At 37.2% G+C, this 27,306-nt stretch overlaps 1 protein-coding gene and 1 non-coding gene across 4 annotated transcripts in view; both read right to left on the reverse strand.

Moving 5' to 3' along the window:
• Positions 1–27,306, reverse strand: part of CALCR (calcitonin receptor) — a 123,554-nt gene that overhangs the window by 42,041 nt on the left and 54,207 nt on the right. For 2 of the 3 annotated variants that reach the window (XM_021102242.2, NM_214354.2), the window contains 3 exon segments: positions 10,772–10,852; positions 5,338–5,494; positions 3,551–3,661 (listed from right to left, as the gene is read on the reverse strand). In XM_021102242.2, coding sequence (XP_020957901.1) covers positions 3,551–3,661; positions 5,338–5,494; positions 10,772–10,822 — 319 coding nt within the window. In that variant the 5' untranslated portion in view covers positions 10,823–10,852. 3 annotated transcript variants of the gene reach the window in all.
• On the reverse strand, positions 8,768–8,848 carry MIR489 (microRNA mir-489). Its single transcript, NR_128436.1, has one exon. It is a non-coding gene; the product is annotated as a microRNA mir-489 (primary transcript).

Below are 27,306 nucleotides of genomic sequence, written 5' to 3' on the forward strand. Positions count from 1 at the left end.
AGTGTTAATAATGACCCTTTAAGGTGATTATTGGTCTTCGCAATGTACATGTCAGGAAACTGAGGCTTAGAGAAGTCAAGTAAATTCCCCTTCAAACAGCAAGTCGTAAAACTAGGCATCAAATCTAGGCCTACTAGCCTTCAAAGTTAATGCAGAGGTAGTAAATGCATTATTAAGCCTCAGAGTCCTGTGACAAAGGTATCTATACTCCATGCCAATGACCCAAAGACTCACAAATAATTTCATTGACTACAAGACAGTATTTAAATTCTAATCTAATAGGCTACACAATTGGAAGAAAAATTACACTGAATTAAATAAAGTAGAAATAACGAACAAGTAATCATTAAAGTGAATGTACTTGCCAAACTTATTCTGAGTTACTCAGATTTTTTCTAGTTCTCCAAAGTAACTGTTCAATGTGTGTATTGCCTTAGAGATCAGATAACAACCCTGAATTGGTAAAATAGGAGATTTTACCAGTATGTTTGCAAGCCTCACATAGCTCTGATTTCTGATTATTTTTCAAGGATTGTTCTGCATTGGTAAAGGCAAAGCGCTGTCATATCTATGTCTTTTTTTTAATATAACTTTTTTTACATAAGGATATGGAAATCAGAATCATATACTATTTGTTATTATTTTAAAGGCTAAGGAAACAATTCATGTCCAAGAAACTTATTTGACTGAAATATTACTGAAATCTGATAATATTTAAAATAAATTTCTATCAGAAGGTTTGGCTATTTGAATCAATATGCTAAGAGCTAGTATGAGAATTATTTTATCTTTGGCAGCTTTTAGGTGAAATTCATAATTTTTATTGTATGACTGAAACAGGTACTACCCTGCTCAACACAACATTTAAACTGAAAATTGCAGACTTGTTTAATGTCTACTCCAACAAGGATTTAAAACAGATGAAAAAACACATTTTTCAAACAAATGGTGTTTTTAAGTACCTATCAGAATCATCTTGCTTAATGTAAACCTGTTTCAAAGTTAATAAGAAAAATTTTAAATTGTGACAGCCACTAGGGCAAAAAAAACTATTTAAAAATCACCGTTGGATACCAACGATGTTTCCAAAAGGGTTAGCACTAATCAGCAGAGAAAAACTGAAGTTGAAAATTGGTCAACAATTGAATGTTTTGTCACCCATTCTAAGCTTACTTGAATTAAAAAAAAAGTGTTTTGTAATGCAGCAGTTTATCTTTATACAGTATATCTTTAATATATTGTTAGAAAATAGTTGTTTTATTGAAATGAATTTGGTTTTTTACAAAGTTATGCAGCTACATATGGTGACGTGCTATACGGAGGAGTCCATTCCAGTCATGGCTGGTAATGTAGAAAACTGTTTTGTTTGGATTTAACTCAGATCCGGATCTAGGCATTTCCTGGTTCTAAGGGTCGCAGCTATCAAGAACTTGTCCTCCCTCACCTGGCACATCTGTCAATATTTGAGGGAAGGCTATGTCTACTCTGACTGCCCTTTCTGAACCAAACATCCCCATTTATTCACACCACACATGCTGTGCCCTCACAGCCTGGAGCCTCTCTGCCTGTACTCTGAGATGGCATTTTCCCTCTAATTTGGTCTGAGTTTGGACTGTCCACGAAGAGGACAGCATGCTTCCCTCCTTGTAGATTCATATCATGGAACTTGTTCCAGATTCTCAGACCCAGTCTCCAGAGATTCATGTTTGATTAATTTGAAGAAAGACAAAACACTGCCATTTTTAGAAAAGTTCACCAATTTCAAAGGGTATCTGGATTGAGAATCATTGTCCTAAACCATGTGTTGGCCACCTTAGCTCTGTCCCATTACTGTTCATTGAGTGTTTGACTCCCAGGGCAGGCCTTAGATCCCTCCTAATAAGGATTTGATTTTTATATGCTAGAATATAGGTTAGCAAGAATTTCCTTAAGACTATCAATCTCTTTGGAATTTCAAGTTTGTTATTCACTTTTTCATTACCTACCTGTCTTTAACCAAGCACTTTGATTAAAATGAAATCCCTGTCATTTCATTAAACTGTTGTGTGTATCAAGATCCAGCTTTTTGTCAATAGTAAAATATGAAAGATTTAAGTTTGTTGAATATAGGTGTTTTTAAGATTCGCCTTCCCTCTGAAATGGATTTGCGACTTGGCTAAGAGTTTTCTATCTAAAAATCAGCCTGAAAAGACGGATCTACACCTGGAAATTCCTGTTTTGCTGACCCCAAACTTGTCTTTTAATCAGTAATTGTCACTACTTTGGCAAGAGAGCATTGCTGCTTTGAAACTGGCCTTGTAGCCTCGACTGCAGAATAGCTTTGTGCCAATCAAGTGACCTCTAATATAGTTGTCATATCAAGATTAATGAAGCATCAGGTATTGGGAAGAGTCAATAAAGACCTGGAAGCTTCCCCAAAAGTAGCACTTAGAGTTTACAGGAATGTAGTGCTGAGCAGGGCATAGCACTAAGCTCTTTCTCTCTTCATATCCCAACTTTTCGATTGAAATGAGAATTCCTAGAAGTGGCTGGTCTGAGCTGGTTTTAAAAAGTGCCCCACTGTAATCCCATTTCCATTATCTCTCCCTTACTGGTGTAGAACTTTGTATCTCATTCTTGAGGAAGTGAAAAAAGCATCTCCCAAACGTTGTCTTAGGGCTAGAGTAATTTCTAAGTTCTAAAAAGTACTTCAATTTGCATACATTTGCACAACGATTTAGAAATAGTGTTTCTCAAATGCTTTTCCAAGACTGTTGGCACTTAGAGAAAAAGGGTCCTAAGAGCCCAGGAGACTTGGGTTCACTTGGGGTTTTATGTCAAATATTCCATGAGTAGAAAATGAGATAATATATAGGAAAGTATTTTAGAAAGTAAAAAAAAAAAAAATATTCAATGGAAAGTATTCCTACATGACTTTTATATTATTAATTGACATATTTTTGGCTGTTCACGTTGTGCAGGGTACAGAGCAGGGTTAGTATGATCCATTTTAATAGTACTAGTCTTATTTACTGAGCATAGGTTAATAATCTGCTGTTGGAAATCTGGTAAGTGTCTAGAGTTACCACTTTCTGGTTTATTTTCCCTACACGTGACAGTTTTATATAATTTTCAAGGTTACATAAAATTTTTATTATGCTTGTTCTAGCAGCCCAGTACACCAAATTCTAGAACAAGCATTTGTATTAAATCATCATATGTGAAACAACTGAAAATTTTTTAAAAAACGCACATTTAAATAAAACCATTAAGTTGTAGAGAAATTTAAATTTGTATTTCAATTTAACATTAATATTTAACAACATAACTTTTAAGATTTAATGGACTTTATGACCAATGTGTATAACTGGTTAGAAATGTGACTTCAAAATAAGGACAGTGGCAATCTTTCTACAACTGGGTAATATTTCATTTCCATAAATGCTTCAGAACGTGCTAAACTGCATCGAGTACAATTTGGTAGTATATTTTGTATCTGATTTTCTTTTCAGAACTAGAAAAAACCTAAAAGATTCATAGACAAAATATAAAATACAAATAAATCCTCTACCTGCTGCATCAAAGTCAGGAAAGTAGTCTGGGCAGTACTGCTCGGCGAGCACTCCAGCCGGTGTGTCATCCCAGCAGGACCATCCATCCCAGGTACGGTTGCAGTACAGACCTGGACATTTAGAAAGAACATATTGCAGTTTTTCAAAAACTGTAGACTCCCCAGCAGGATTTAACAGTGCATAGGCAGTTATTCTGGGGATTTCCACTTGGGTATGGAAATATTAAAACAACAGTAGCAACAACAAAATAAAGGTGTTAACTTTTCCAGACTAAGGGAATTTACTTTTTTTTTTTTTTTGAGGGTATTCTCCAATTGTTCCTCAAAAGGCATATTTGTCATCTGTATGCAAACTCTCCTCCAAAAGTTTTGCTTTAAAATATCTCCAGAAATGCTACAAAAGAACTCTTGTGAAAGTACATGCAATATTGTCCTAGAATTAAAGGCTCTGGCACATATGTATTCCACTAACCATTAACTTTCAAAGGAATTGCCTTGTGTAGTTCTGCTGTTAACCCATGGGTGACACATCTGTTCAACATTCCTACTGGAGATGCATTTGCAGCCAATTAATGGGTTGCATATAAAAGGTCTTAGTACTTTAGAATCACACTTTGTTACTGACTGAGACAATGCTCAGTTTGATCACCTTATGTATTTATCAATTGGCTCCAAATGGTTTCTCACCACTTTCAAAAATTAAATCTACCCTAAAACTTAAAGAATTACCTTTATAAACATATTCAAAAGAATGAGCCTCAGGCTTTAAAGGCAAGTCAAGAAGACTACACTCACTCAGTTTCTGAAACTATCAACTTTGTGTTTCTATGGTTTCATTGACTACAGAGAAATGGTTTTTTCTTTGGGTATAGTTGCATCTAATGGCTTTTCAGGTTCTTAGAAAAACACTGAAACCAGTGCAGACAGAAGAATGACATGTATCTATCTTTCAGTTTACTAATTTTGAAAGAAAATGCTAAGAATAGGAACTATAAATTAAAACCTTAGCTGTTTGATGGCAAATCTTGTGTAGTAACAGTATATTCAACTAATTTTCCTCCTACTAAACAGTGTTGTCTGAGAAGATGGGAGGACGTACAAGATCTTGTTGGGCCTTTTCAAATGTTTTAGGGGATGGGGCAGACAATTTAAATGGATGTAGCAATACTTGGTTATTACAGCCCTTTTGTTTTCCTCTGGGCCCTCAGTAGCTAATAGAATATGCTTGGCTCTGAGAATATTTGGGCAATCACACAGAGTATTCTAGAGAAGGTGATAGATAAACAATGTCTGCCTAGGAGATAATCTTTTGCTGATTCCTCTGGGAACTGGGGGTAGAAAAGAAAAAGGAACAGCAGGAGTTGCCAAGCAATTGACAGGTAAGGGAAGATACTGCCTAATTAATCCAAGCAACAAAGAGTTTTGACAGGTTCCACCCCAGGCTAATTCTCTGCCCAGCCTTTTCCAACTCTCTTCCTGTCATTCTCCACTTCCTCTCCCTCACATAGGAGTCTTGTATTGTTCCTGCTTGCCAGACATGAACATTGGGTTACTGCAGTAATTTTGTTAAAAGGGCAGATATTAGCCCCAAAGCCATCAGCTGATATTGAACAAAGAATCTAGTTATGCCTGCTGCATAAAATACAAGAACATACCATGGTGTGAGAGTCACAGGTAAAACTATTGGCATATTAGATTAAAATGAGTCAACACATATTTACCCACAGAAGAAAATATGCCTTTACTAAATGTTTGAAATACACATTCACATACATCCTTCTTTTTACCTTCTCCTTGGTATGGGGGTAACTTTTGCATTCGGTCATAGCATCGGTGCTGTGCTTCTAACATTCGCTGTTTCCCTAAAATGTAGAGAAATGGCTCCGGCTCAAGTGTTGGAGTGTGGGCGCCATCTGCACTGTCAGGAAGAACTGGTAACGGCCGCTGTATTAGAAAAGAAACTCAGTTAGTTATGCAGAGTAGAAATGGGCGAATACATAAATGAAACAAACAAAAAGTAGGAAAACATTTATCTTTCCTTCTATGAGCAACAATTATGCATGGTCTCCATGTGGAATGTTTTTGCTCTATAAGCAAAAAGTATATTTATATTTCCTCTAAAAATTCTACCCCCAAATTTCATATATACATTCATTCTATTCACCCCTGGAAATGGGTAGCACCCACACAAACTCATGCACCTCTTCATAAGATTGTTTTAATTTTATGATCAGTGTAAAGTTTAGAAGTAAACTAAGCAAATAACCTGATTTCCAAAAAATACTAATATTAACTCAACTTTGCTTTCTTTGGATCTCTTAAGAATCATGTTATTAAAAGTAGATATATTAGTGCAATAAATAAGTTTTAACTGGATCCTTTCAGCTGATTTGTTTGTGCTTAGATTGCACACACTGCCAAAAATTTACCCCATTTATTTCATGGAACAAACAAAATCTGTTCTTCTGAAATATTCTGCTCTGGATAATTGGCCTCAATCTCTTTAAATTGCTTTCATCATCAGATGACCAAATAAGATATTCACTTTCAGTGCTGAAAATGAATGTAAACCTTAAATATTTCTCTTGGTGCCTTTGAATTTTCAGTCTGACATTAGTTTTGTCAGTCTCTGTTAATCCTCATTATTATAACAAGTCATGTTTGTGAAAGTTTGTGTGTATCTGAAAAGATGAATATCTGACAAATTGTCCTAAGCTGGGTTTAGATAGATTTCAATTTCTATTGTGGCTGTAAGGTTTTTTAGTAGTGCTTGAATCTGATTTTTAATTTTTTTTACTATGTTCTGCGTAGAGAGATTTTTGGAGAAGACTTGCAAGCTTCAGCCTGCACTGACTTTTCTTTTCCTGAAGTTAGAAATACTCTTTGCTTTGCCATTACACCCATTCAAACACTCTTATTTGGCCTTACTCCGTTTAAATTATTCCAAGACTGAAGTTTTTCCAATGTACTGATAGCAGAAATAGTGTTACATACCCTTCTCTATTCTCCACAGTCTCTAAAATAAACATTCTTATTAAGCTGACCTGCACATCCCCTGGTCCTTCATGGTACAGCCTCATCATGTTCCAATGTATCTCACTGTGTCGATGGGGCATCCTGTCCTATGAGAGAGCCTATTGCTAAAAGCTAAACTGTGCAGAACATAAATGATAAAAATTCAGAGTGGAGAGAGTATGGTGCAAGAATAGTTGGGAATAACTACAGATACAAGGTAGAATTTGGATTGGACCCTGGGTATACGTAGTATCTGCATAGGCAGAGAGGAGAGGGAAGGCTTTCTGGGTGGAAGGAGAGGATGGCAGGAGTATCTAGAGGAGGGAAATGGCATGTGTGACACACTAAGGAAATCATCTTGCCAGGGACAGGAGCATATTTGAAGGTAAGAAATGAAATCATGGAAAAAGTAGGTAATACAGAGCCTTGTGAAAAAGTATCTGGGACATGAAGGCTCAATATGTTTTTAGCTAATATTTTAAAAACATGATAAAGCTATTTTGCAGTTTTTTGATGAGATGTAGGTAGTGAAAGGAGAGCATTAATAAAATTCATGTGGTAGGCATCAGATAGCCACAGATTAGAGATGGGGAGATCAGCCAGGCAGCTGAAGGCATGGACTAGATCACCTTAAGATGGGATGAGAACTCTCAGCTATTAAATAATAAAAGCACAGAGCTATGTTTGAATATAAGGGAGAGAGAATGATAAATAGCCCAAATATTTTTTCCCCCAATATAATTGGGAAAAAAAATGGTAGTGCCCTTGAAAAAGAGGAGAAATTGGCAAAGGAAAACCTTACTGGGGGAAGAAGGTAAGACCAACACTATAAATATGTTTTGACATAAATTGTGAAAGGTAAAGAGGTATCAATCCTTGAATGCTTAGGTATTCCATCAGGAACTGAGAGACGGTTTTGGAGTAAGAAAAACTATTCTGAAGACATTTCATGTAAAAGCTTCTTTTTGGGTTTTACTGGCCTACATTTGCAAGAATGTGTTTTAATAATTTGACCAAAGATAACGTAACCATGATTTTTAATTGAGCATGGTGTCCTCACAGTCAGATACAAATGATGGGTTCAGCTCATGCCACCATTTTTAGATTCTTTGTGGCTCTATTCTTTGAATCTTAAATGGATATGACAATCATTTGATATATTATTTCTGGGTTATTTTCTCACCATCTTCAAATCAAATTAGAAGATGTAGTATGATGTCACATAAATCTTTTGTCACTTAGATATTGTAGACATTAGGAACTACTTCGTTCAAGTTTGACATTCTTTCCAGAAGTAACATTAAATGGATTGAACAACCAGTTAAAAAATGTTCCTTTCTTAAGCTGGAAATTCATGTAAGCCATGGGGAGGGAGTATGTGCAAGAACAGCAGTGGAAACCCTATACCTGTGTTTTCAATGACAACATTACTTGGTTTAAGACAGTTTAAACACCAGTAATAGTGGAGATATGACCATCTGAAAAAGTAGGTGTAGTTCATGTAGATCACCGCAGCATTGATCTTATCATTCTTGCAATGTTGAAACAAAACTCCAGTGAACTTTCTGTAATCTGGTTCAACAGAGTGTTTCAACACTGAAGGAATGAGAAATTAGAACTTCTGTCCTTAGATGAGCCATAACAATCTGAGTCCGCTCCTGGTCTGGTTCATGCCTGAGCATTGACGATGGAATTTTTCCAGTGGTAGCTGAAATGTTTCAGTGACTTCTTCTGAAAATAACATATACATTGAGGCATTCTGTTATGTCTATATAACATATAGATATATGTAGATATAGAAATAGATATATAGCCATTACGTCTATGTAATTCTGATTATGGAATTACTACTGCTTAACATATGCAAATTTCACGAAGTGCATTCAACATACTAAACTTTTTGCTGATGATTTTATACAGCTAAAAATTGCTACTAGTGAGGTGGCATAATTTTCAGCCATAAAGAGGTAAAATAAAAGCAGTAGTGATTAGATAAAACCACCGAACAATGTGAAAAAGAATATTCCACTTTTAAGTGTTATGTTTATTCTATGTATTTGTGGAATGTAAATAATTTTATGCTTACATGAAGATAGAAATGAGACATTAGGGCATGTCTCTTTTGAATTCAAAGTTTTGCATACAAGCCATTTTGCATGATTCTTCCAAAAACAAAACAACCTTTTAATTGTTGTCCTATGTAGCAGTTTAGCCGCCGTATATGTGATGTCACTCCTAACCGCTCAAGTAGATGGCGCCACACATACGACCACCAAGCTGCCACCGACAGCTGTAGTCCGCAGCCAAAACATCGCTGTTCTTTCACTTAATACTTTGAGTGCCTTTCACATGCCAGGCACTGTTCTATGTTCTGAAGATTCAGCAGTAAACAAAACTGGCAAGATCCCTGCCCTCATGGAGCTTACATTCTAGAAGGTTCCATCCACACTATCATGGGGTCCAGAGGGGAAAGCAATCTGATTTGAATGGCCATGTGTTTAAGCAAGTCCTACTTTGATGGAGGACAATCAGCCTCCTTTTGGGTTATAGGTGGTTTGAGACAGAACAAATAGAGTTGTTCTGTGTGGAACTTTTGAGAAATGGTCTGAAGCTACTGAACGTGGGGACTCAGACTCATGCCAATTTTCTGTGGCACCATCCTTAATGATGATGTCTATATTAGAATTATTTGTAGTTTTCAGTTTTATACTTTTCTTATACAGTTCTTATAACAAAGAATAAAATAGTTAATAAAAACTGTCAGCCTTGCTTCTTCCAGGTAGGATCGGGGGCTTTGTTGATATTCTATATACTTCTACCTAAGCATTCTATCAGCAAAACTGCTATATCATAAATTCAACACAACTAGTGGGATACAGCTAGGTAGGTGACAACAACATAATGCTTCTCAGAAGAAGCTACTTTTTCTGTCTGCATCATTGTTGTCATTGTCATCATCACTAGCATCTTTTGAGCACTATGTGCAAAGCTCTGCTCTAAGCCTATTGTATTACTGTAGATAAGAGAAAGTGAATGGTTTTGGCAAATGTAGAAGAGGCTAATGGAATGTGGTGACCCAAACTAATAGTTTTAAAGATGATTTGGAAATCAGGTTGGTAGAATTCAATAAATACATGTGGTAGTAGTTTTCCACAATGATGTATCTTAAACGTGACATTTTAAAGTAAAATCAAATATCATTAAATTTCTGAGGAGTTTCAATGAGGAGCAAAATGAATGTTTCAGAAGGAAACTGATGTAACAGAAATTTTTTATGGACAAATCCTCCAAATCAAATATAGAATTCAAATACAAATAAAAGCAAATTTCTATTTGTCATAGTGAAGAGAGCACAAAGCCATTTAAGTACCTTGTGCAGTCATGCTTACTAATAAAAAGATGCCCACAAATCATGACACCTGTCATTAATTCAAGCATATGAATATTTTGAAATATATTAAATACTTCTTTCAATCTTTGAGTTTTAAAACTGTATCAGGTCAAAGTTTTGAAAAGAGTTGGACTTAGTTTTTCAACATACCAAAATTTATGTAATTATATAGCCTTTGTAAAAGAGTAATTGAATAATACTCAAATATGTTATCTAGTAGTTACGTTAGCATTTCTATCAATGTCTAATTATGCTTTATGAAATAAAATTTAGAAATATTCTCATTTGTAGATCACATAGCATTCTCATTTGAAATAGCAATGATATCAATATGAATAGAATATACCACTATTTCTGCATCTATAGAATGACATAAGGCTTATACATTTACATACAAAATAAAATATTCCAGTCGTTTCTACAATATTCTTGTTTAAAATTTCCAATAGTATGAAGGTAGCTGCATTTCCAAATACTGGATTACTTTTAGCGAATTGTACTGTTTATCTAAAAGATTAAAATAACATGACAGTCTTACATAACAAATAAACTATACTCAAACAGGTACAAAAGAGCTTCATTAACAATTATTTCCATTAACTTGTTGATGTATAACATCACGAAATGTAAATTCACTTAACATTTTGGAGTATTAGTAATAGTTTTCCTTGTATGATGTATAGGAGAGATTCACAAATATTGAGAAAATTATAATTTGGCATCTGGAGAGCAATGCCTACCCTTGCCCAATCATACTCATTCATACTATTTCAGTATTTTTGATTAGAAGAGCTTAGAATAACTGTTTCACTTACATTCAGAAAGATGAAGAGGGTCAAGCACCAGCGTGTAAGTGTGAACCTCATTTTTGATTTTTGAAGATGATCTTGTCAGTCCTAAAATACATAAAACAAAGACATCTAAATTAATATAGCTCTAGTATTGACTATGGACTTTTCGTGCCTTTCTATTTGACTTGAAGATCAAGGTCCAAGATGTCCTAAATAAAGTCCATGTAAGTAAGAACAGTTAAGCTTGTGAGCCAAGTGCAGCTGCTATTCCATTGCCCTCCCTCTCGGCCAGGAAAAGATTGTTTTCTGATTGTGGGCTACAGTCCTCCCCTTTAATTCTGGCATGCCCCCCCTTCACATATCAGGACTGAAATACATGACTCTAAAAAATTAAGCACAATCACTGTGGACTTCAAATTAACACATGGCATCAATAGAACCGCTAAAAACTTCAATGGAAACATGCATAAAAAAGTCACCTCAATAGACATGAATAAAATCTGTGCTATGTAAAAGGTTAATAGCCATGCCTTCTGGGTAATCAAAAGGCCAATTGTTCTTAAAGTGGTCTTATTTAGAGCCTTCAGCATTTTTCTTTCCTATACAATTCTTCAAACTTCAAGTTGCTATTAAGTATAAATTTCTTCCACCGCAAAGCTTGTGTATGCCGTCTAACAGCTCACCATTGCTACTCAAAAGCACAATGGCCAGAAACAAGCTGCTGTGTCACAGTTTGACTCTGCAAATAATTTTACACAAGGTAATAAAGGTGTGAAAACTTTTTACATTTTAAAATGTTTTATTACAGTTGATTTACAATGTGCCAATTTCTGCTGTACAGCAAAGTGACCCAGTCACACACATATATACATTCCCTTCCTTCTATCATCTGTCATCATGGTCTATCCCAAGAGACTGGACTTAGTTCCCTGTGCTATACAGCAGGACCTCATTGTCTACCCATTCTAAATGTAATAGTTTGTATCTACTAATCCCAAACTCCCAGTCTATCCCACCTCCTCCTCCCCCAAGGAGTGAAAACTCTTAAAAAATTATTAGTTTTTCAATCAGTGGGACCTGTAGATTTTACATATTGCTAGGTTTGTGCCTGTTGGGCTGCATCCTGCAACCTTGAGACCAAAGAAGGAGCCTGGAGACAGTGGAGGAAACATCAGTGGTTTACTGGACAGGGGTGCTTTAGCAAAAGGTCCTGGAGAGATACCCCACTATTTAAGAGCAGACAGCAGCCAGAACATGGCAGCAATCTTGACTACTTGGGGGAGAAGGAGGCTGCCATTTACAGAGGAAATTGACATCAGGTTGGCTCAGTTACCAGGGAAACCAGAAGTTGGGGCAGGGAGCAAACACATAGGCAGTTAATAATTAGGCCCTATAATTAAGAGGACAGGATAGTCAAGTAAGAGAAGCAAGGACTGGTTGAGCAGGGGATGTACAAGGAGCAAAAGAACATCCATCTTGAATGGCTTGACCATACACGCCACCTCTACATGCCCTGCAGGACTCTTACATTCTTGGTCCTGCCCCTCTTCCGTGACAACACCATGCTTCCAGGTGCATTGCAAGCAAACAGTACCCATGCAATACAGACAACAGCAGCTAGAGTATCAAGAGTCAAAGAGACGGGCAAACTTTGGGGTGAGCGGCTTATTTAGATCCATTTTTCATGGAAGTCCGGATGAGGATGCCAACATCATCTTGCTACCGGGACCCAGTCATCACGCTAATTTCGCAGGGAGACCACAATTGTCACTCAGTCCACAGATTCTTTCCACTCAAATTACGGAGGGAATATAAAATATTTAATAGGCACAATACAGGGAAGATTGTGACCATTATGCAAAGCACAAGCAGTACCTGTATTTTGAGATAACACTACCCCTGGGATTCTTATCCTAGCCTTTGGTGCCATCCCACCTGTCCATCCTCAGTCCCTACAGCCAGCAAAGAATCCTGGAGTGGCAGTATAAGAGACCACAGGGTTAATACAACGGGGCCTTTCCCCATTAGAGGGTCTGGACTAGTTACCTTAGTAGTCTTAGGTAGGGCTGAGTAGGAGACAGGTGAAACCTCTAAGTCCCTTTCTTGTCTTTTTTTTTTTTGTTGTTGTTGTTGTTGTTATTGTTGCTATTTCTTGGGCCGCTCCCGCGGCATATGGAGGTTCCCAGGCTAGGGGTTGAATCGGAGCTGTAGCCACCGGCCTGTAGCCACCGGCCTACGCCAGAGCCACAGCAACGAGGAATCCGAGCCGCGTCTGCAACCTACACCACAGCTCACGGCAACGCCGGATCGTTAACCCACTGAGCAAGGGCAGGGATCGAACCCGCAACCTCATGGTTCCTAGTTGGATTCGTTAACCACTGCGCCACGACGGGAACTCCTCTAAGTCCCTTTCTAATCCTATTCCCCACAAAGCATCAAGCCCAAACCGCCAGGGACTTACTTGCCTGTCTCAGGACCATTTTATAGTATGTTCCCCTGGAGGTAGATATTGTGATAAGGGCAAAACCGAGTTATTGTCCTGACTGATAGATGCAGTGGTCCTTAGGTAGTCAACAATTGAACTCAGCTTGTGTTGATGAGTTGCCTCAGGGTTAATATGGCATAAGCACTGGTACTGCTGCTCCTGGGACATGGCCATGAGTGGAGAGAGCAGGTTTTCCATCTCAATTGTTAATTAGTCCATTAATTAGCCCAGCAGCAGCGGGGCTGTAAGACAGGTAGAGGTACCAGTGTATAGCATCTTTATCAGTCCATTCCTAAACTTCATGGTCAGTAAAGTGGGGGTTTTTGCATTTCCTGGCAATTTAGGTGGGCCTTTTAAATATCTTCCACCTATTTTAATGCTTAGTAGGTTAGATATACTCATTGGCCCATCACATGTTATCACTGCTCTGCCCCCTTGCATAGCTGGGACCAGAAGCCCAAGGCCATTTTGCCATTGCCACCGGCCCCAACCAAACCCTTCTGGGTTAACTGGCCATGTCCAATTCACAAGCCTGTCCTTGACTTAATATCCCTAAAGCCTTTGTCTGTAATTGTCCAGGGATGGTGGGACGGGGCTTGTCCTACCTGACCAGACAATACCCAAGGATTTGATAGGAAATTCCCCAGCCATCCTTGTGCAGTCAGATGAGCCACAAACTACTACTTTTAAACTGGAAAGAGGCTCTGAAGTGAACAAGATATCAGCAGTGTAACAAAAGGAAAAGACATCTCTTATGGCAGTCAGCTGCCACAGGGCCCCACAGGCTTGTGGACGGACTCCTTGGGGTTACCTCCTACCCCAGCTTTCCATACCTTGTCCTTATTTTCTAATATCCCGGCACTCACAGGAGTTTTCTCAGCTTTCTGGCTTCTTACCCGTTGTTGGACTACACCCTGCAGGCGTGCAAACCTTGTAGTTGCCCAGCCTTGGGACCGAAGACTTAGAGACAGCAACAGACACATCAGTGGCTTATTGGACAGGGGCTCCTAAACCAAAGAGCAGAATCAACAGCGCACTGTTTACCACAGGCAGCATCCCTACGATGGGGGCACAGGAGGCTACCATTTATAGGAGGAACTGACGTCACTGGCTCGGATACTAGGGAAACCAGCAGCTGGGGCAGGGGGCAAGCACGTAGGCAGGCAGTTACTAATGAGGCCCTATAATTAAGAGGATTGGAGAGGCATGTGAGAGAAGCAGGACCTGGTCGAGCAGGGGGATGTACAGAGAGCAAGAGACCAGCCATCTTGAATGGCCTGCTATGCTTCTTCTCAAAAGAGTAAACTGCATTTAATTTACATATCTGTATGCCAGGAAATTGAGAATATAAGGTAGAAGTTTCAAGTGTCATCTTACATGCTGATTATTATCATTGTTTCTGATTTACCTCCAGTCTGACAGCAAGTTAAAAACACATACATACATGTTTTAAGAGCTAAGGCATTACAAGGAATGCACATATGGGTGAGCCGGATGAGATATGGTTCCATTAGAAGAAACTGAGCGTGGTGGGGAGGGGGAAGAGAGTAGTATGAATGATATAAGACATGTGCTAAAAGAGCTACAATGCAGACTGGGTTAAAGTGCGACAAAATGGTACACATACGGAGCTTCATAAAAGATCATTTCTGATTGGGGATGAGGGAAGGATTTGTATTCTGACCTGAAATTTGAAAACCAAATAGGGTTTTGAAAAACAAAAACCCAAACAGGCAGAGAAAGCAGATTTAAACAAGACATAGAGACAGAAAAATTTAGGGGTAGCTAAAGAATAAAGAATGTAATAATTTAATTCAGCTGGAGTTTGAGCTTCTGAGGAAGTGAAAATAAGGCCAGATAAAAGTAGGTTTTGAGTGCCTAGAAAATTTATTACCCAGACCACCCTTTTAGCACTTTGTGTGTCTGCCACACATTTTTTATCTATGTATATACATGGTCTAACAACCGAGCCTGATCCTAAACCCCTTTCAGGTATGGATAATGTTTTAATGTATGTATCTCTGGAACTTCACATAATCACTTAACATGTAGTAATGATGATTTGTAGTCTAATGAATTTGATGAAGCATAGAACTCCTCTAAATGAATTATTTTTCCTTTCAAACTCCTTGCATTCCCATGAAAGTGACATAATTATCCATGAGTTACCCAAACAAGAAACAAGGGATGGTCCTTGATTTCATGCATTTCCTTGTGCCCAACATCCAGTGCCCATGACTCCCATAAACTCTGTTCACTGGTCTCCACCACCATAGTCAGACCCTAGCAACAGCCTCACACCAGTTTCCAAACTGCAAGTCTCAATCATTACAACCCATTTTCTATACCCAAATGAGTTGTAACTGTATCCTCCTTCAGTGATTCCCTACAAATTGTAAGTAAATGCATAAAACCCTTGGCTAGGAATGCAGTTATACAGGCACCCCTCTTTAGTAACAAGCACCAATATGATCAGAGAGAGAAATAAAGAGAAACTAAAGTTGTCTCCTAAATTGCTATCTGAGGCATAAAGACAGATAATGAAGGAATTCAGGGAGGGGAAGTAGGTAGAAGAGGAGGAGCTTTTAATTTGACTTCTCCCTTAATTGGGAATATTACTACCCGGGTATTGGATGAGACTTATTTCCTGGTGTAAAAGGTAAAACTTTTGAAGTGTTCACATACCTGTGAAACTGACACAGTATTCCTTAACTAGATCCTACTTTTTAAGAAGGAAATCATAGACATACAGTGAATTTCTAAGAGGCGGCAGCATATGATAGTCTACGATTTTGTTCCTGAGAGAAGTAGGGTGTATGGAATATTACATGTGTAAGAATTAAAACCAGATCTGTGCTTCACGAGTCCTGATCATTAATTCCAAATGTGAGAGCTAAAGCACAGTGAGAAGCCAGGTTCTCTATGAAAGCTAATATGGGGTGATAGGCTGTTAATTGGCTTGTTCTATCTCTGTATGGATTTGATATCACTTGATCTTTTATAAAGTTGCTCAGTTTTGACTTAACAGGATCATTACAATGAGGATGATTAGAAGCTGTAGACTTGTCCCCCTGAATGTGAATGAAGCTACATAGTCAATTTGTCACAGGAAAGGGGAGTCCCATGATTTCAAAGTCCTGTATACTACTTTTACACTTGTATCATGAACAACTAAGGTGAATGAAAACAGTATGAAAATTGATCTGAGAGTGAACATTTGCAAATGATGAAAGGGTTTAGTCTTGCATTATTTTGAACTCTTAATGAAGTCCTCATGTGCAACTTGAGAGTAGATCTGGGCTGTACTGCCCCTGCCTCTAGCCAGAAAATTTCAACTGTAATTGTCCAGGGTTAAACAGTATCTTGTGGATGTGCTTGTCTTTGAGAAAAGTATTTCATGGTGATTTGTGATGAGGGGAGAAACAATATGCAGGCTGAGCTGTGAAGAAAGCTTGGGCTTTATGAATTTAAGGGAGAAAAGCAAGGCAAAAAAGGTAGAACCAGAATAAGGAATGTCAGTGAATGAAAGTTGTGTTGCTTTCTCTTTATTTGCCTAAAACATTGCAGTTATAGGCAAATGTTGCAGATTTATCAGTATTTATTTTATTGGAATAGAAATTGTAGGACTTTGCCACAGCTTGTCTGGATAACTGCAACTCTAATAAATAGATGATTAAGTTGATGGTTTGTTTTAAAAGTCTACTTTAAAAAATATTGATATGTGAAAAGTATCCTTCTCTCTTACTCAGGAGATTTCCTGAGAGGCACTCATTGGCCGATAACAAGTTATAAGCTCTTCAAGTCAAACTCTAAAACATTCAGGTAGAATTCAATGTCATATACAAATCAAACCATTCAATAAATACCCAGTTCAATGTCTCTTAATTACCTTCAGGAATAACAGAATCCCAAACTCCCAAACAGATGGTTCTGATCTCAAGGATATCGTAGGGTAAAAGGGTAGAAGGCGCTTAGCCCTGAATAAAATGGGTTAAATAACCTGTGATGTTATTCAAAATATTTAACAATTGTTGCTACTTAAAACATCTACCAATCAGAACAACTGCTGGCTGTTAACCGCAAGGGCTGTTACACCAATGCTCCCCAGGTGTAAACCAGCCCTGTTCTCCACTTTTCTCCTCTCTCCTGTAACCTTGCTACTCATCACTGTGCATGTATCTCTGTACATTTGTGTTTGCAGAAATAGAGGTGGGTTGGAATGAGACAGAGGGCACCATGTAACACATTTTTTTTTAGTTTTAAAATTTTTAATTTCTCTAATTCTAGTCATTAAGAATATTTTTCTTTTTATTTTTAATTAGAAATTTTATATACTTTTAAAAGGTTACTTTCCATTCACAGTTGTTGCAAATGTTGGCTGTATCCCCCAGGTTGTACAATACAGCAGAGCACTTTTTGTATTTGTAAATGTACTCATTAAATATTTATAAAGTCAGAGGCATGTCTTGATCTTCTGAGTTGTTATGCACTACAGAGGATGCCTGAGTGGGAGTTACCCTGATGTACCCATGGTTCCCAGTCCTCTCACCATTTCTGAGATTCCACACAAAGGTGTTTTATCTAGAACCTTACAAGGGACAAGCTTGCCCCTGTATTTCCAATCCCAGTAGAATATATTTCCTAGTAGAGAAGAGCATCACCAAATGTAATTTAATCATTACAAAGCTTTCCTTTTCTTCTGAAATTATTTAAATTTCCATTTCCCTGAAATTTGAGCATCTTGGAAATGATCCTTTTTGCATGGCTGTGTGAGCAGCTCAAAAGTTTCTGTAAAATTAGCTGGATTCCCTTGGAAAAAAAAATGGAGAGATTAATGGACTTGGAGAGGAGACTTGTGGCTGCCTGATGGGAGGGGGAGGGAGTGGGAGGGATCGGGAGCTTGGGCTTATCAAACACAACTTAGAATAGATTTACAAGGAGATCCAGCTGAATAGCATTGAGAACTATGTCTAGATACTCATGTTGCAACAGAACAAAGGGTGGGGGAGAAAATGTAATTGTAATGTATACATGTAAGGATAACCTGACCCCCTTGCTGTACAGTGGGAAAATAAAAAAAAATTAAAAAAAATGGAGAGATTAAGCAGGATTAATGACATCGGGGAGGGCCCGCCAAGCTGGATCCCTAAATGTCAGCCATGATGATGTAGACAGTTTCCATAACAGCAGTTGTTTCCCACATGGCCCTAACAGCTAATGTTCAAGGCTCTGATCTAAAGGCCATTTATTTAAACTGATGGTGTCCAAGTCAATGTCAATGTGGCAATCTAACATTTCAGGTGAAAAAAACATTCTGCAACCTGCTTTATTAAAGAAAGCTTAGTCTTTGTGAGGATCTTGCTTATGACTTGCTTTGCCAGTTCACTTAAAAAAATTAAGTATATAAAGAAGTTATGGTACATAAAAAAAGACTTATCTAATCATCAACTTAATTAGGAACACCAAGGAAGTCATTTTAATAAATGCGGTCTGGTTTAGGGATGTAGGTTCTGGGTTTTATTCAGTGTTGCTAATGGGAATGTTCCCTGTGGTGTAGCTTTGGAGCACAGAAAAAGTAAACTGTAGAGAGGAGGAGGGAAAGTTATGTTCATCTCACCTTAATTGTTTGGTGCTGTTTTCAATCTGTCTTCTAGTAACTGGAAGTATAATTAAAAAAATGTTTGACAATAATTTCCCAAAAGGAATACTCTCCAAATTAAAAGAAGGCACTTAAACCAATGGAAGTGCCATTTCAGTGAGGACCATTCTCTATAATTAAAGCTTTGTTCATGGTACCAATAGCAAGTTGCAATAAAAAAAATGAGTTAGTACTAAATTAGCAATACATTTAAGACAGAATGTCTGATAGTCTTTCTAATCACATCTCTTAAGAGTGCCCTGATGGTGATTAGGTGTTAAAAATATATTTCATAAATATAATTACTATAAAAGGAAATGAATCTCAACGGCTAATGAAAAATAGTCATAATCCACCAACAAAAACAGTTCCTAATAACACAAACAAAGGCAGAAAACGTTCAGTGATATTATAGAAAATGGCCCAGGTTTTCTATTTTAGTTCTTATCACTGTTTTGCTTTTTTGGAAATTCCTACCAGCTAGGGGAAAAAACCCAACAAGTTCTTAGGTTTCACATTTGCCTTTCTTAGTATACACTATCATTCTAACATTATTTAAATGTAGCTAAGAATAGTTAAATTTTGCAGCATCTGTGCTTGAAATAAAGGCAACCCTTGATTGCAAAATAATAGACTATAAGGTAGTTACAATATTTTACCTCAGCTATATCTGGTACTCAAAGAATGGCAGCAGGAATTCTTTTTTTCTTTTTTTAGGGCTGAACCTGTGGCATATGGAGTTCGCAGCCTAGGGGTCTCATCAGGGCTACAGCTGCCGGCCTACGCCACAGCCACAGCAATGCCAGATCCAAGCCGTGTCTGCGACCTACACCAGAGCTCATGGCAACGTCGGATCTCCAACCCACTGAGCGAGGTCAGGGATCAAATTCACAACCTCATGGTTCCTAATTGGACTTGTTTCCACAGCGCCATGACAGGAACTCCAGGAATTCTTTAACTACATATTATTTTCTCTGTTTAGCAATGTTTTGTCTTTTTCCCACTGCAAGTGAAATCTGTGATCTTTCATCTTGGGCAGACACTCAGAGAGTATTTGGAAATAAGATAGCCTTCTATGTCTATACCATAGTCTTTAAGTTTTAAGACCTAAGAGAGATAAATGCTTATGCTTGTGATACACTGTTGACAAAAAAAAAAAAAAAAAAAAAAAAAAAATGCTGCGTTGGCAACTCTATGCAAATTACACCCATGTTATATTTTGAAATGGTATTTTTTATTTTTATTTTTAGCATGACAGTTCTCAGGAAGAGACAGGTGTAATATAAGCTGCCTCAAAATTAATTAATCAAATCAGAACCCTCAACAACAACAAAAAATCTACATTAAAATTTGGGCAAAGAACTTGAATAGAAATGTCTCTAAAGAAGAGATACAAATGGCCAATAAGCTTAAGAAAAGATGCTCAACATCGCTAATCATAAGAGAAATATGAATCAAAACCATACCTTAGTGGGAAGATGTGGGGTGGGGGTTGTTACTGCTCAGTGGGTATGAGTTTCAGTTTTGCAGGATGAAAAAAGTTCTGGAGTGGTGACGGTCGAGTGACAAAGTGAATGTACTTAAGGCCGCTGAATCGTATGCTTAAAAGTGGTTAAGACGGCAAACTTTATGTTACAAGTATTCTATCACAATGAAAAATAAGACAAGAAAGACACTAGGGAAAAATCTCTAAATGGCTGGAATCATTTAGAGTTCATCAATGACACGGTGGGAGAGGATAAAGTAGCCGACAGGGGTAGGGCTGAGGGGAAATAACTTGAGTGGGAGTCTGGAGATGTGGATTCAGTTTGCAGCCTCGCTCTTAGCTAATCATAGGAATTTTGGCAAGATGTGGACTACAGATGTGGAAAAGAAAGGCTACTATAAGCTCTCTAACCTTCAGTCACTCTATAATTCAATGAAGATGGAGGATGTTGAATAGAGAATGGAGTGTTAAGCACGACAACAATCAGTATTCAGGGAGGAAAGAAGGAAGAAACAGAAGGGACTTTCCTGTGGGAGAAAACTGCTGACAGGTCACTCCTGTGTTCTAAACTGTAGTCAGGATCTCAGGACCCAGAGGATATGCTGTGTACTCTTCTGTCTATGGGGCAAGATCCCTTCTCCCCCTCTGAATGGCAGTGTGCCAAATGACAAAAATCCCATTTAATAACACTGTTGAGAGAGGGGCACATACCTTATTTCATTTGAGAAATGCCTGGAAAGCAAGAATATCACTGAGAACATCCATTCCTAGACAGCTCCAGAGTGTGGTCAAGAAGTAGAAGTCATTGCATCAGGGAGATTCACTATTTTAATAGCTCCTCTTTTCCTTGTGGACATTGTCTGCACAATTCCATGTGAAAGAGCAATAAGAACAAGCTGCCTTGAGCTACCAGAAGAAAACAGAGTGCTGTGCCATTAAAATGCTTCACTAGGGTGGTTTTGCCCAGGTAATGAGCATATCAGTGGTGACTACTGAAAGCATCATTAAAAAGCAAAAAGGAAAAAGCATAAAACAAAATTGGATCATAAATTAAGGCAAACACATAATAAGATTTTCAAAGGAAATAAGTTAAATAGCCAGAGGTCACAAATGAACTACTAACAATTATTACAGATGTATTGCCTGGGTGGGAACCAAATGATGGTGAAATATTGGTGAAACATTATGGTGAAACATTACGTTTTTGTCACAACTAAAGTTTCCTATATTAAATCTTTGATCTCTTACTCAGGGGTGTATAAGATCTGGAGAGTCTCAGCTTTCTAGCTTACTTTCCTAAGCAGCAATTTCCCCAGAAAGTGGCTAATAATGAGAAAAGAAATAAAGTCCCAAAGAGCCAAATTAGGGTAAGTTTAGTGAAAATGAAGAGTAAGCAGCCTTAGTGCAATTAGAAGGCAGCATTACATTCCCTTGTTGAACACACACACACACACACACACACACACACACAAACACACACACAGAGTAAACATACCAATGAAGTAAGGAAGTTGTAAAAAGGGGACACATTAAACTGTTCTGTCAGTTAAAACCTGACTGAGAAAACATTAGCATAACAGGAGCATTTCAAAAGGGCAACAAGCTGGCAGGGCAATGAAATGCTGGGAGGGCAGTGATCCAGAATTGAAAGGGGCAGAGGGAATGACCAGGTAAGGCAGGCCCTGTGTGCTCTTAACGCTGGGCTTCTTGAGACAGGCTCCAAGTTGAATCAGGTCTTAAGAAAGAACTATGGAAAAAGAGAACAGAAGAAACCACCCTACAGCCTGGAATCAGGCTGATGAAGTCTGCATTCTTTTGTGCAGTTGTTCACATGGACTAGATGAAGACGACTTCCTCTTCTCCATTTTTATCTGTGAAGAATCAATGTTTCAAATTTCCCCAAACCTCAAATCTACAATATGTCGTTGGATACTCTCAGAGAACCTTATGGAAGCATAGATACTAAGTACAATGAAAACCTCTATTGCTGTTTGGTATATATAACCAAAGAAATTTAGTTAATAGACTTGGCGGGGGGGTGAGTTAAAGGAAAATATATTTTCCAGTTGGATATACTACACTTTCAGAAGTGTGGCCAACAGAAGGCATGAGAATTCACCAAAGAGGGTGGGCTTTTTCAACAAATACATTTTCAACTAAAGTGTTAAATGCAATTTAATTGCATTTAAAACTTAATTCTGCTTCTATTGACATTACATTCTCATGTAACCATAAACAAAATGAAAGCCATGACTGTAAATAGTAGTCGAATGGTCTAGTGAGTAGGGCCATTGGAATATTTTTAATTAACCCTGATTAAAAATGAAAGTCTAGGGCATCACAGGTAAAGTGTTGCTTTTGTAAATACCTATTTGTATGATAATAGTTGTGTGCCTGGAGTGGTGCTTAGGCTATATTAATTTTCTCCCAACAACCCTAGGAGAGAAGGACTGCAGGTGAGAAAATGGCAGAGCAGGGATTCAATATCAGCTCTCTAACTTCATGTAGTCCATGTACTTATTGACTGAGCTGTTATATCTGCCTAATTGTACTTTCTGGCTTAAGAATTGGGGATCTGGATTCCTCTCTCCTACTCCCTTGTTCAAAATTAAACTAGGTACTCAGAGCAAAAAACAAACAAAGAAACAAAACAAAAAAAACTGGCTAAGACTTCTCACTATTCACAAAATGATTAACATACCTATGTACACAGCAATCAGGCACATTTTTGGAATTAATTTCAAATAGAGTATACTTATATTATGCCAAAATAGGTGCCAGAAGAGATTGAATCAATTAATGAAATGAAAATTTCAGGCAAAAAGGAATTAGGTGTGTGGTCCTCATATATTCAGTTTATGCTTAACTTGAGTGGCAAAGGAATTTAAAAGTCACTTGTCCCATCTATTTCTGCCTTTCATTGCATGTGTGTGCACAAATGTACATACTTTACATACATACTCTTTTCTGGAGTGGATGGAAAAATATTAGTTCATGCAAAGAATAAAATTATGGACAGTGATTATAGATATTGAGCATAAACATTGATGCTACCAAAAAAAAAAAAAGGTTTTTAGCTTTGTGACTTCATTTGCAGATTAATAACATTAGATATTTTTCCACACAGATCTTTAAGTTTTAGGTACACCATAATTATGGAGTGTAGCATTTTGATAAATAGGTGGCAAGACATATAATATGATCCAAGGTTTTCATTTTGATAGGATATAGAAAAATTTTACACATGTATTTCTTTAGGAATGTACTTTAGAATTCAAGTTAGTTTTCAAGGACTCTTCAGCTGGGGTTTGACTTAAGGGCTATTCAATTAATGATACTTGAATCAAGGACTCTGTTCCAGCTACACTTTAAATTCAAGAGTATGCTTAAAATTCTAAAAATATTTTACAAATAATTCTCAAATAAATTAATAGAACTTTGAAAAGTGGGAGAACAAGGACTTAGACCATCTACATGCTTAGTGGTTAGAAAGGCTGAATTAATAAAGATGTCCTTCCTTTGGGACCTACACAACAAACTAAGTTTGACATTACATTGGAAGGCTTAGAGAGATTTTTTATTTTGTCTTTTTTGCTATCTTTATGCACTCATTTAAGTTATTACATGTAATGTGAGAGATAGTTCCTAAATAAGATGATAAAGTGGTCCCTTGTGTCAGCACCTAAACTAGTAATTGAAAGTCAAAGAAGTTTAAATGTACTAAATTATGTTGATATTTGTTCAACTATATCAGCAACAGAAAGGCTGATAAAAGTGAAATATTTTCCAAAACAAGATGTCAATATAGTTTCAAAAATAAAACAATGAAACTAAGATCTTCCATCGTGAAATCAAATTAAAAAATTTAAAATGTTTTAAAGTTTCTGGTTATTTTTGCATCAATCACAACAGAAAATATTATTCCTATTGGGTTTAAAGTTTGTCAATGATTCCTATCTCTTAACATTCAGATAGATATTCTTTAATATTCTAAATTAATGAGAGATTTGCTAACATGACTTTACATAATAACTTTCTAGGGGGTTTGGTTTATGAACTGGCTCATTCATAATGGAAATAAAGCCAATAAGATTCTACTTCTCTCTCAATAAATAGAAAGAAAAAACTAGTGATATTAAAAAGAAGTCTCAATGTTTTTCAGCTATACACCCCCACAATGTTTCTGAATGGAGATGAAATTGTTCATTATATATGTTGACATATACATGTATATATGTACACATATACATATATATTTTTATGACAAATGTGTCTCACATATAACCAGATATACATTGTGCCAAGGAATGGGCTGGCATTAGAAATGCAAGTGTGAGTGAGAAAGGCACAAGCAATTTCCTCTCAGAGCTACATTCTATATAAAAATACAGGGAAGAAAAGTGGAATTTGCAAAATATGTGCTTGGTAGAAGAAAGTTCTAGGCTCCAATTAGTTGCCTACTCTACTCAGCTGCCCAGGAAAAATTTGCTTCCCCAAATCTCTTAAATTGTCCCCAATAATATTGGTTTTTAGACAGGAAACGAATAAGTCTTATCTTGCACATTACTGAAAATCTAACTGGTGTAGTCATTCTCTCAAGAGGTGCTGGCAACTCATAGACTCAAGTTATTAGAAATATGACATTGTTATCTGGGAAAAAGAAGATCCTAATAGTGTATTTAAGAGCCAACAGACTTCCTAACCTGATATCATATAAATAAACAGATGCTCTAGGTCTTTTTGAACCTTTTAGTACATATGACAAAAACAAAACAAAATGAAAAAACTTTCAAGACAACTCAGCAAAAAATTTCAATTTAGAATCAATCTAAAACTTTTGAGGTCAACTGCTTTCAAAGCAGAAACTAGTGCTATTTTCTTTCTAAAGACTTTGTCCAAAACAACATTTGGAATACTTAGATTTGGAGATTAACTTTCTGCCAAATATATGTTTCCAGTTTATTTCTTCAATGAAAATCATTCTATCAAGTGAATTTTATTTAATCCAGGAACAATGCTGCACTTAAGGACTATGTCCCTGACTAAGGGCTCAGCATTAAGTAAACTATATCTATGACATTAGTATATCATGAAAATTTAAATACAGAATTGAAAAATCTCTGCAGTAAAATTAGTTAATACTTAATTCTAATTTCAGAATGTGGATATTTATAGGCTAAGTATGTAAAAATAGTTTCCCTACATCATTAGTTTAACATAAAGCTTTGCTATAGTTTTTATATACCTTTACTAATTTTTTAATATAGAAGGGATTTTTTGGGGAAGATTTGGAATGTCCTCTATCTTAAAAAACAAAACAAAACAAAAATCTTTTCTAAGGGCTCTTGAGATTTTTTTCTCCCTATAAATTTCCCATTTATTTATATTATTTCACTGATCAAGTGGAACTCAGAGTAGTGAGTGCTCTATAATTATTTACATTAATGATATGAAAATGTCTTCCCCTAAAACTATATTTTGAAGTCAGAGCAGATCAGTATTTCTCTGCTCCATGTTTTCCTGGTTCAGAGAACACGAGGAGCTAAAGACCTGGCTACTAGCCATGGTGGTGGGGGTGGCCCCCCAAGATGTTAAAGTAGAACTCATCTTTCACTGCCAGAAAGCATCCTGGCCTCTCTGGACAGCTCCATGGAGACTACTCATCTCATGGTGGGCCAGGGGGGCACCCATCGGGGAGTACTGAGGCTTTCCCAAGGGGATTTTAATCAGTCTTTTGCAAAAAGCTAGGAATAGCACTGTGGTTTGCATATATTGCATCAACTCTTTCATCTCTAAGCCTGGACCAGGAGAACAGGGGAGCCTCTAGAGTGTTGACTGGGAAAGGGACAGGATTCTATTTGGCAAATGGGCTGGAGAAGAACAGTCCTGGAGGCAGGGAGGGGCACAGAGTGGGCCTGGGAAATTGAGGAAGACTTTGTGAAGGAGGTGACCTTGAGCTGAGAACAGAAAGATAAGTATAAAACTTTACAAGGTGAAAAAAAAAACCCATATATATATATCACTCAGGAATGCAAAGCATATAATTAAGAAAATCATGGTGTTAATAACCAGAAATTTTAGGATAACAGTTGTCTCTCACTGGGAAGGTAATGGGGTGAGATTGGGAAGAATTCATAGGTACTTCTGACAACTATCTTGAACTCAAACTTGTTGGAGACCTGGTATGACCAAGCATCATGCTATTTACTTTTACAACAACCCTGTGTGGTACAGGCCATCTTTATTTTATTGAGGAAGGAACTGCACCCCGGAGGGATTAAGAGATTGTTTCAAAGTCTTTCATTTAGTCAGAGGTAGAATCCAAAGTCAAACCTAAGTTTTTCTGACCTACAGTCCATGTTTTCATTTTCCCAGTACTTCGTGGTGATTTCCTTACTTCAGAATAGCATTTCTTCTGTTTTATGGTAACATAATTGGTAATAAAATTACTTCGGTTTTAGAAACATACATAAGACTTTTATAAAATTTACACGGAATTGACAACCATTTGGTGAGTATAAGCATGGAGGGACCCTCTTGCTTAATTAATCCAGCTGGAGATCCTAAAATATTTAAGATAATTATATTTTGATAGTATGAATTACTATGACTTATACAGATAATCTGAGAAGTCTAATTAAAAAGCAACTCTCTTCCAAAGTGAATGAGGCTCTTCAGCAGATCTTGAAGAGCGCCACGCAGTTTGGCTGTACCTGCTCCTGACCATACATGAGTATCATACGATTCCACAGAAAATTCCTGGTTCTAAGTGGCACTTAATAAACTTTGTTTCTTCAATACATGGCTACACTGACATAGTTTTTGATAACCACTTTCTTTCCAACATATGATTACTGTACACAGGAAGTGGCATCTAAATATCACAAGGCAGTAGAGCCTGCTATGTGAAAAACAAAATATTTAAGACAAACTGGACAAAGGCCAAGGGT

Source organism: Sus scrofa, chromosome 9 (genome assembly GCF_054392235.1).
Source record: "Sus scrofa isolate SSC_HxYL_T2T_F1_AM1 chromosome 9, Sscrofa_HxYL_maternal_Yorkshire_Landrace_v2.0, whole genome shotgun sequence".
Classification (NCBI taxonomy): Eukaryota; Metazoa; Chordata; class Mammalia; order Artiodactyla; family Suidae; genus Sus; species Sus scrofa.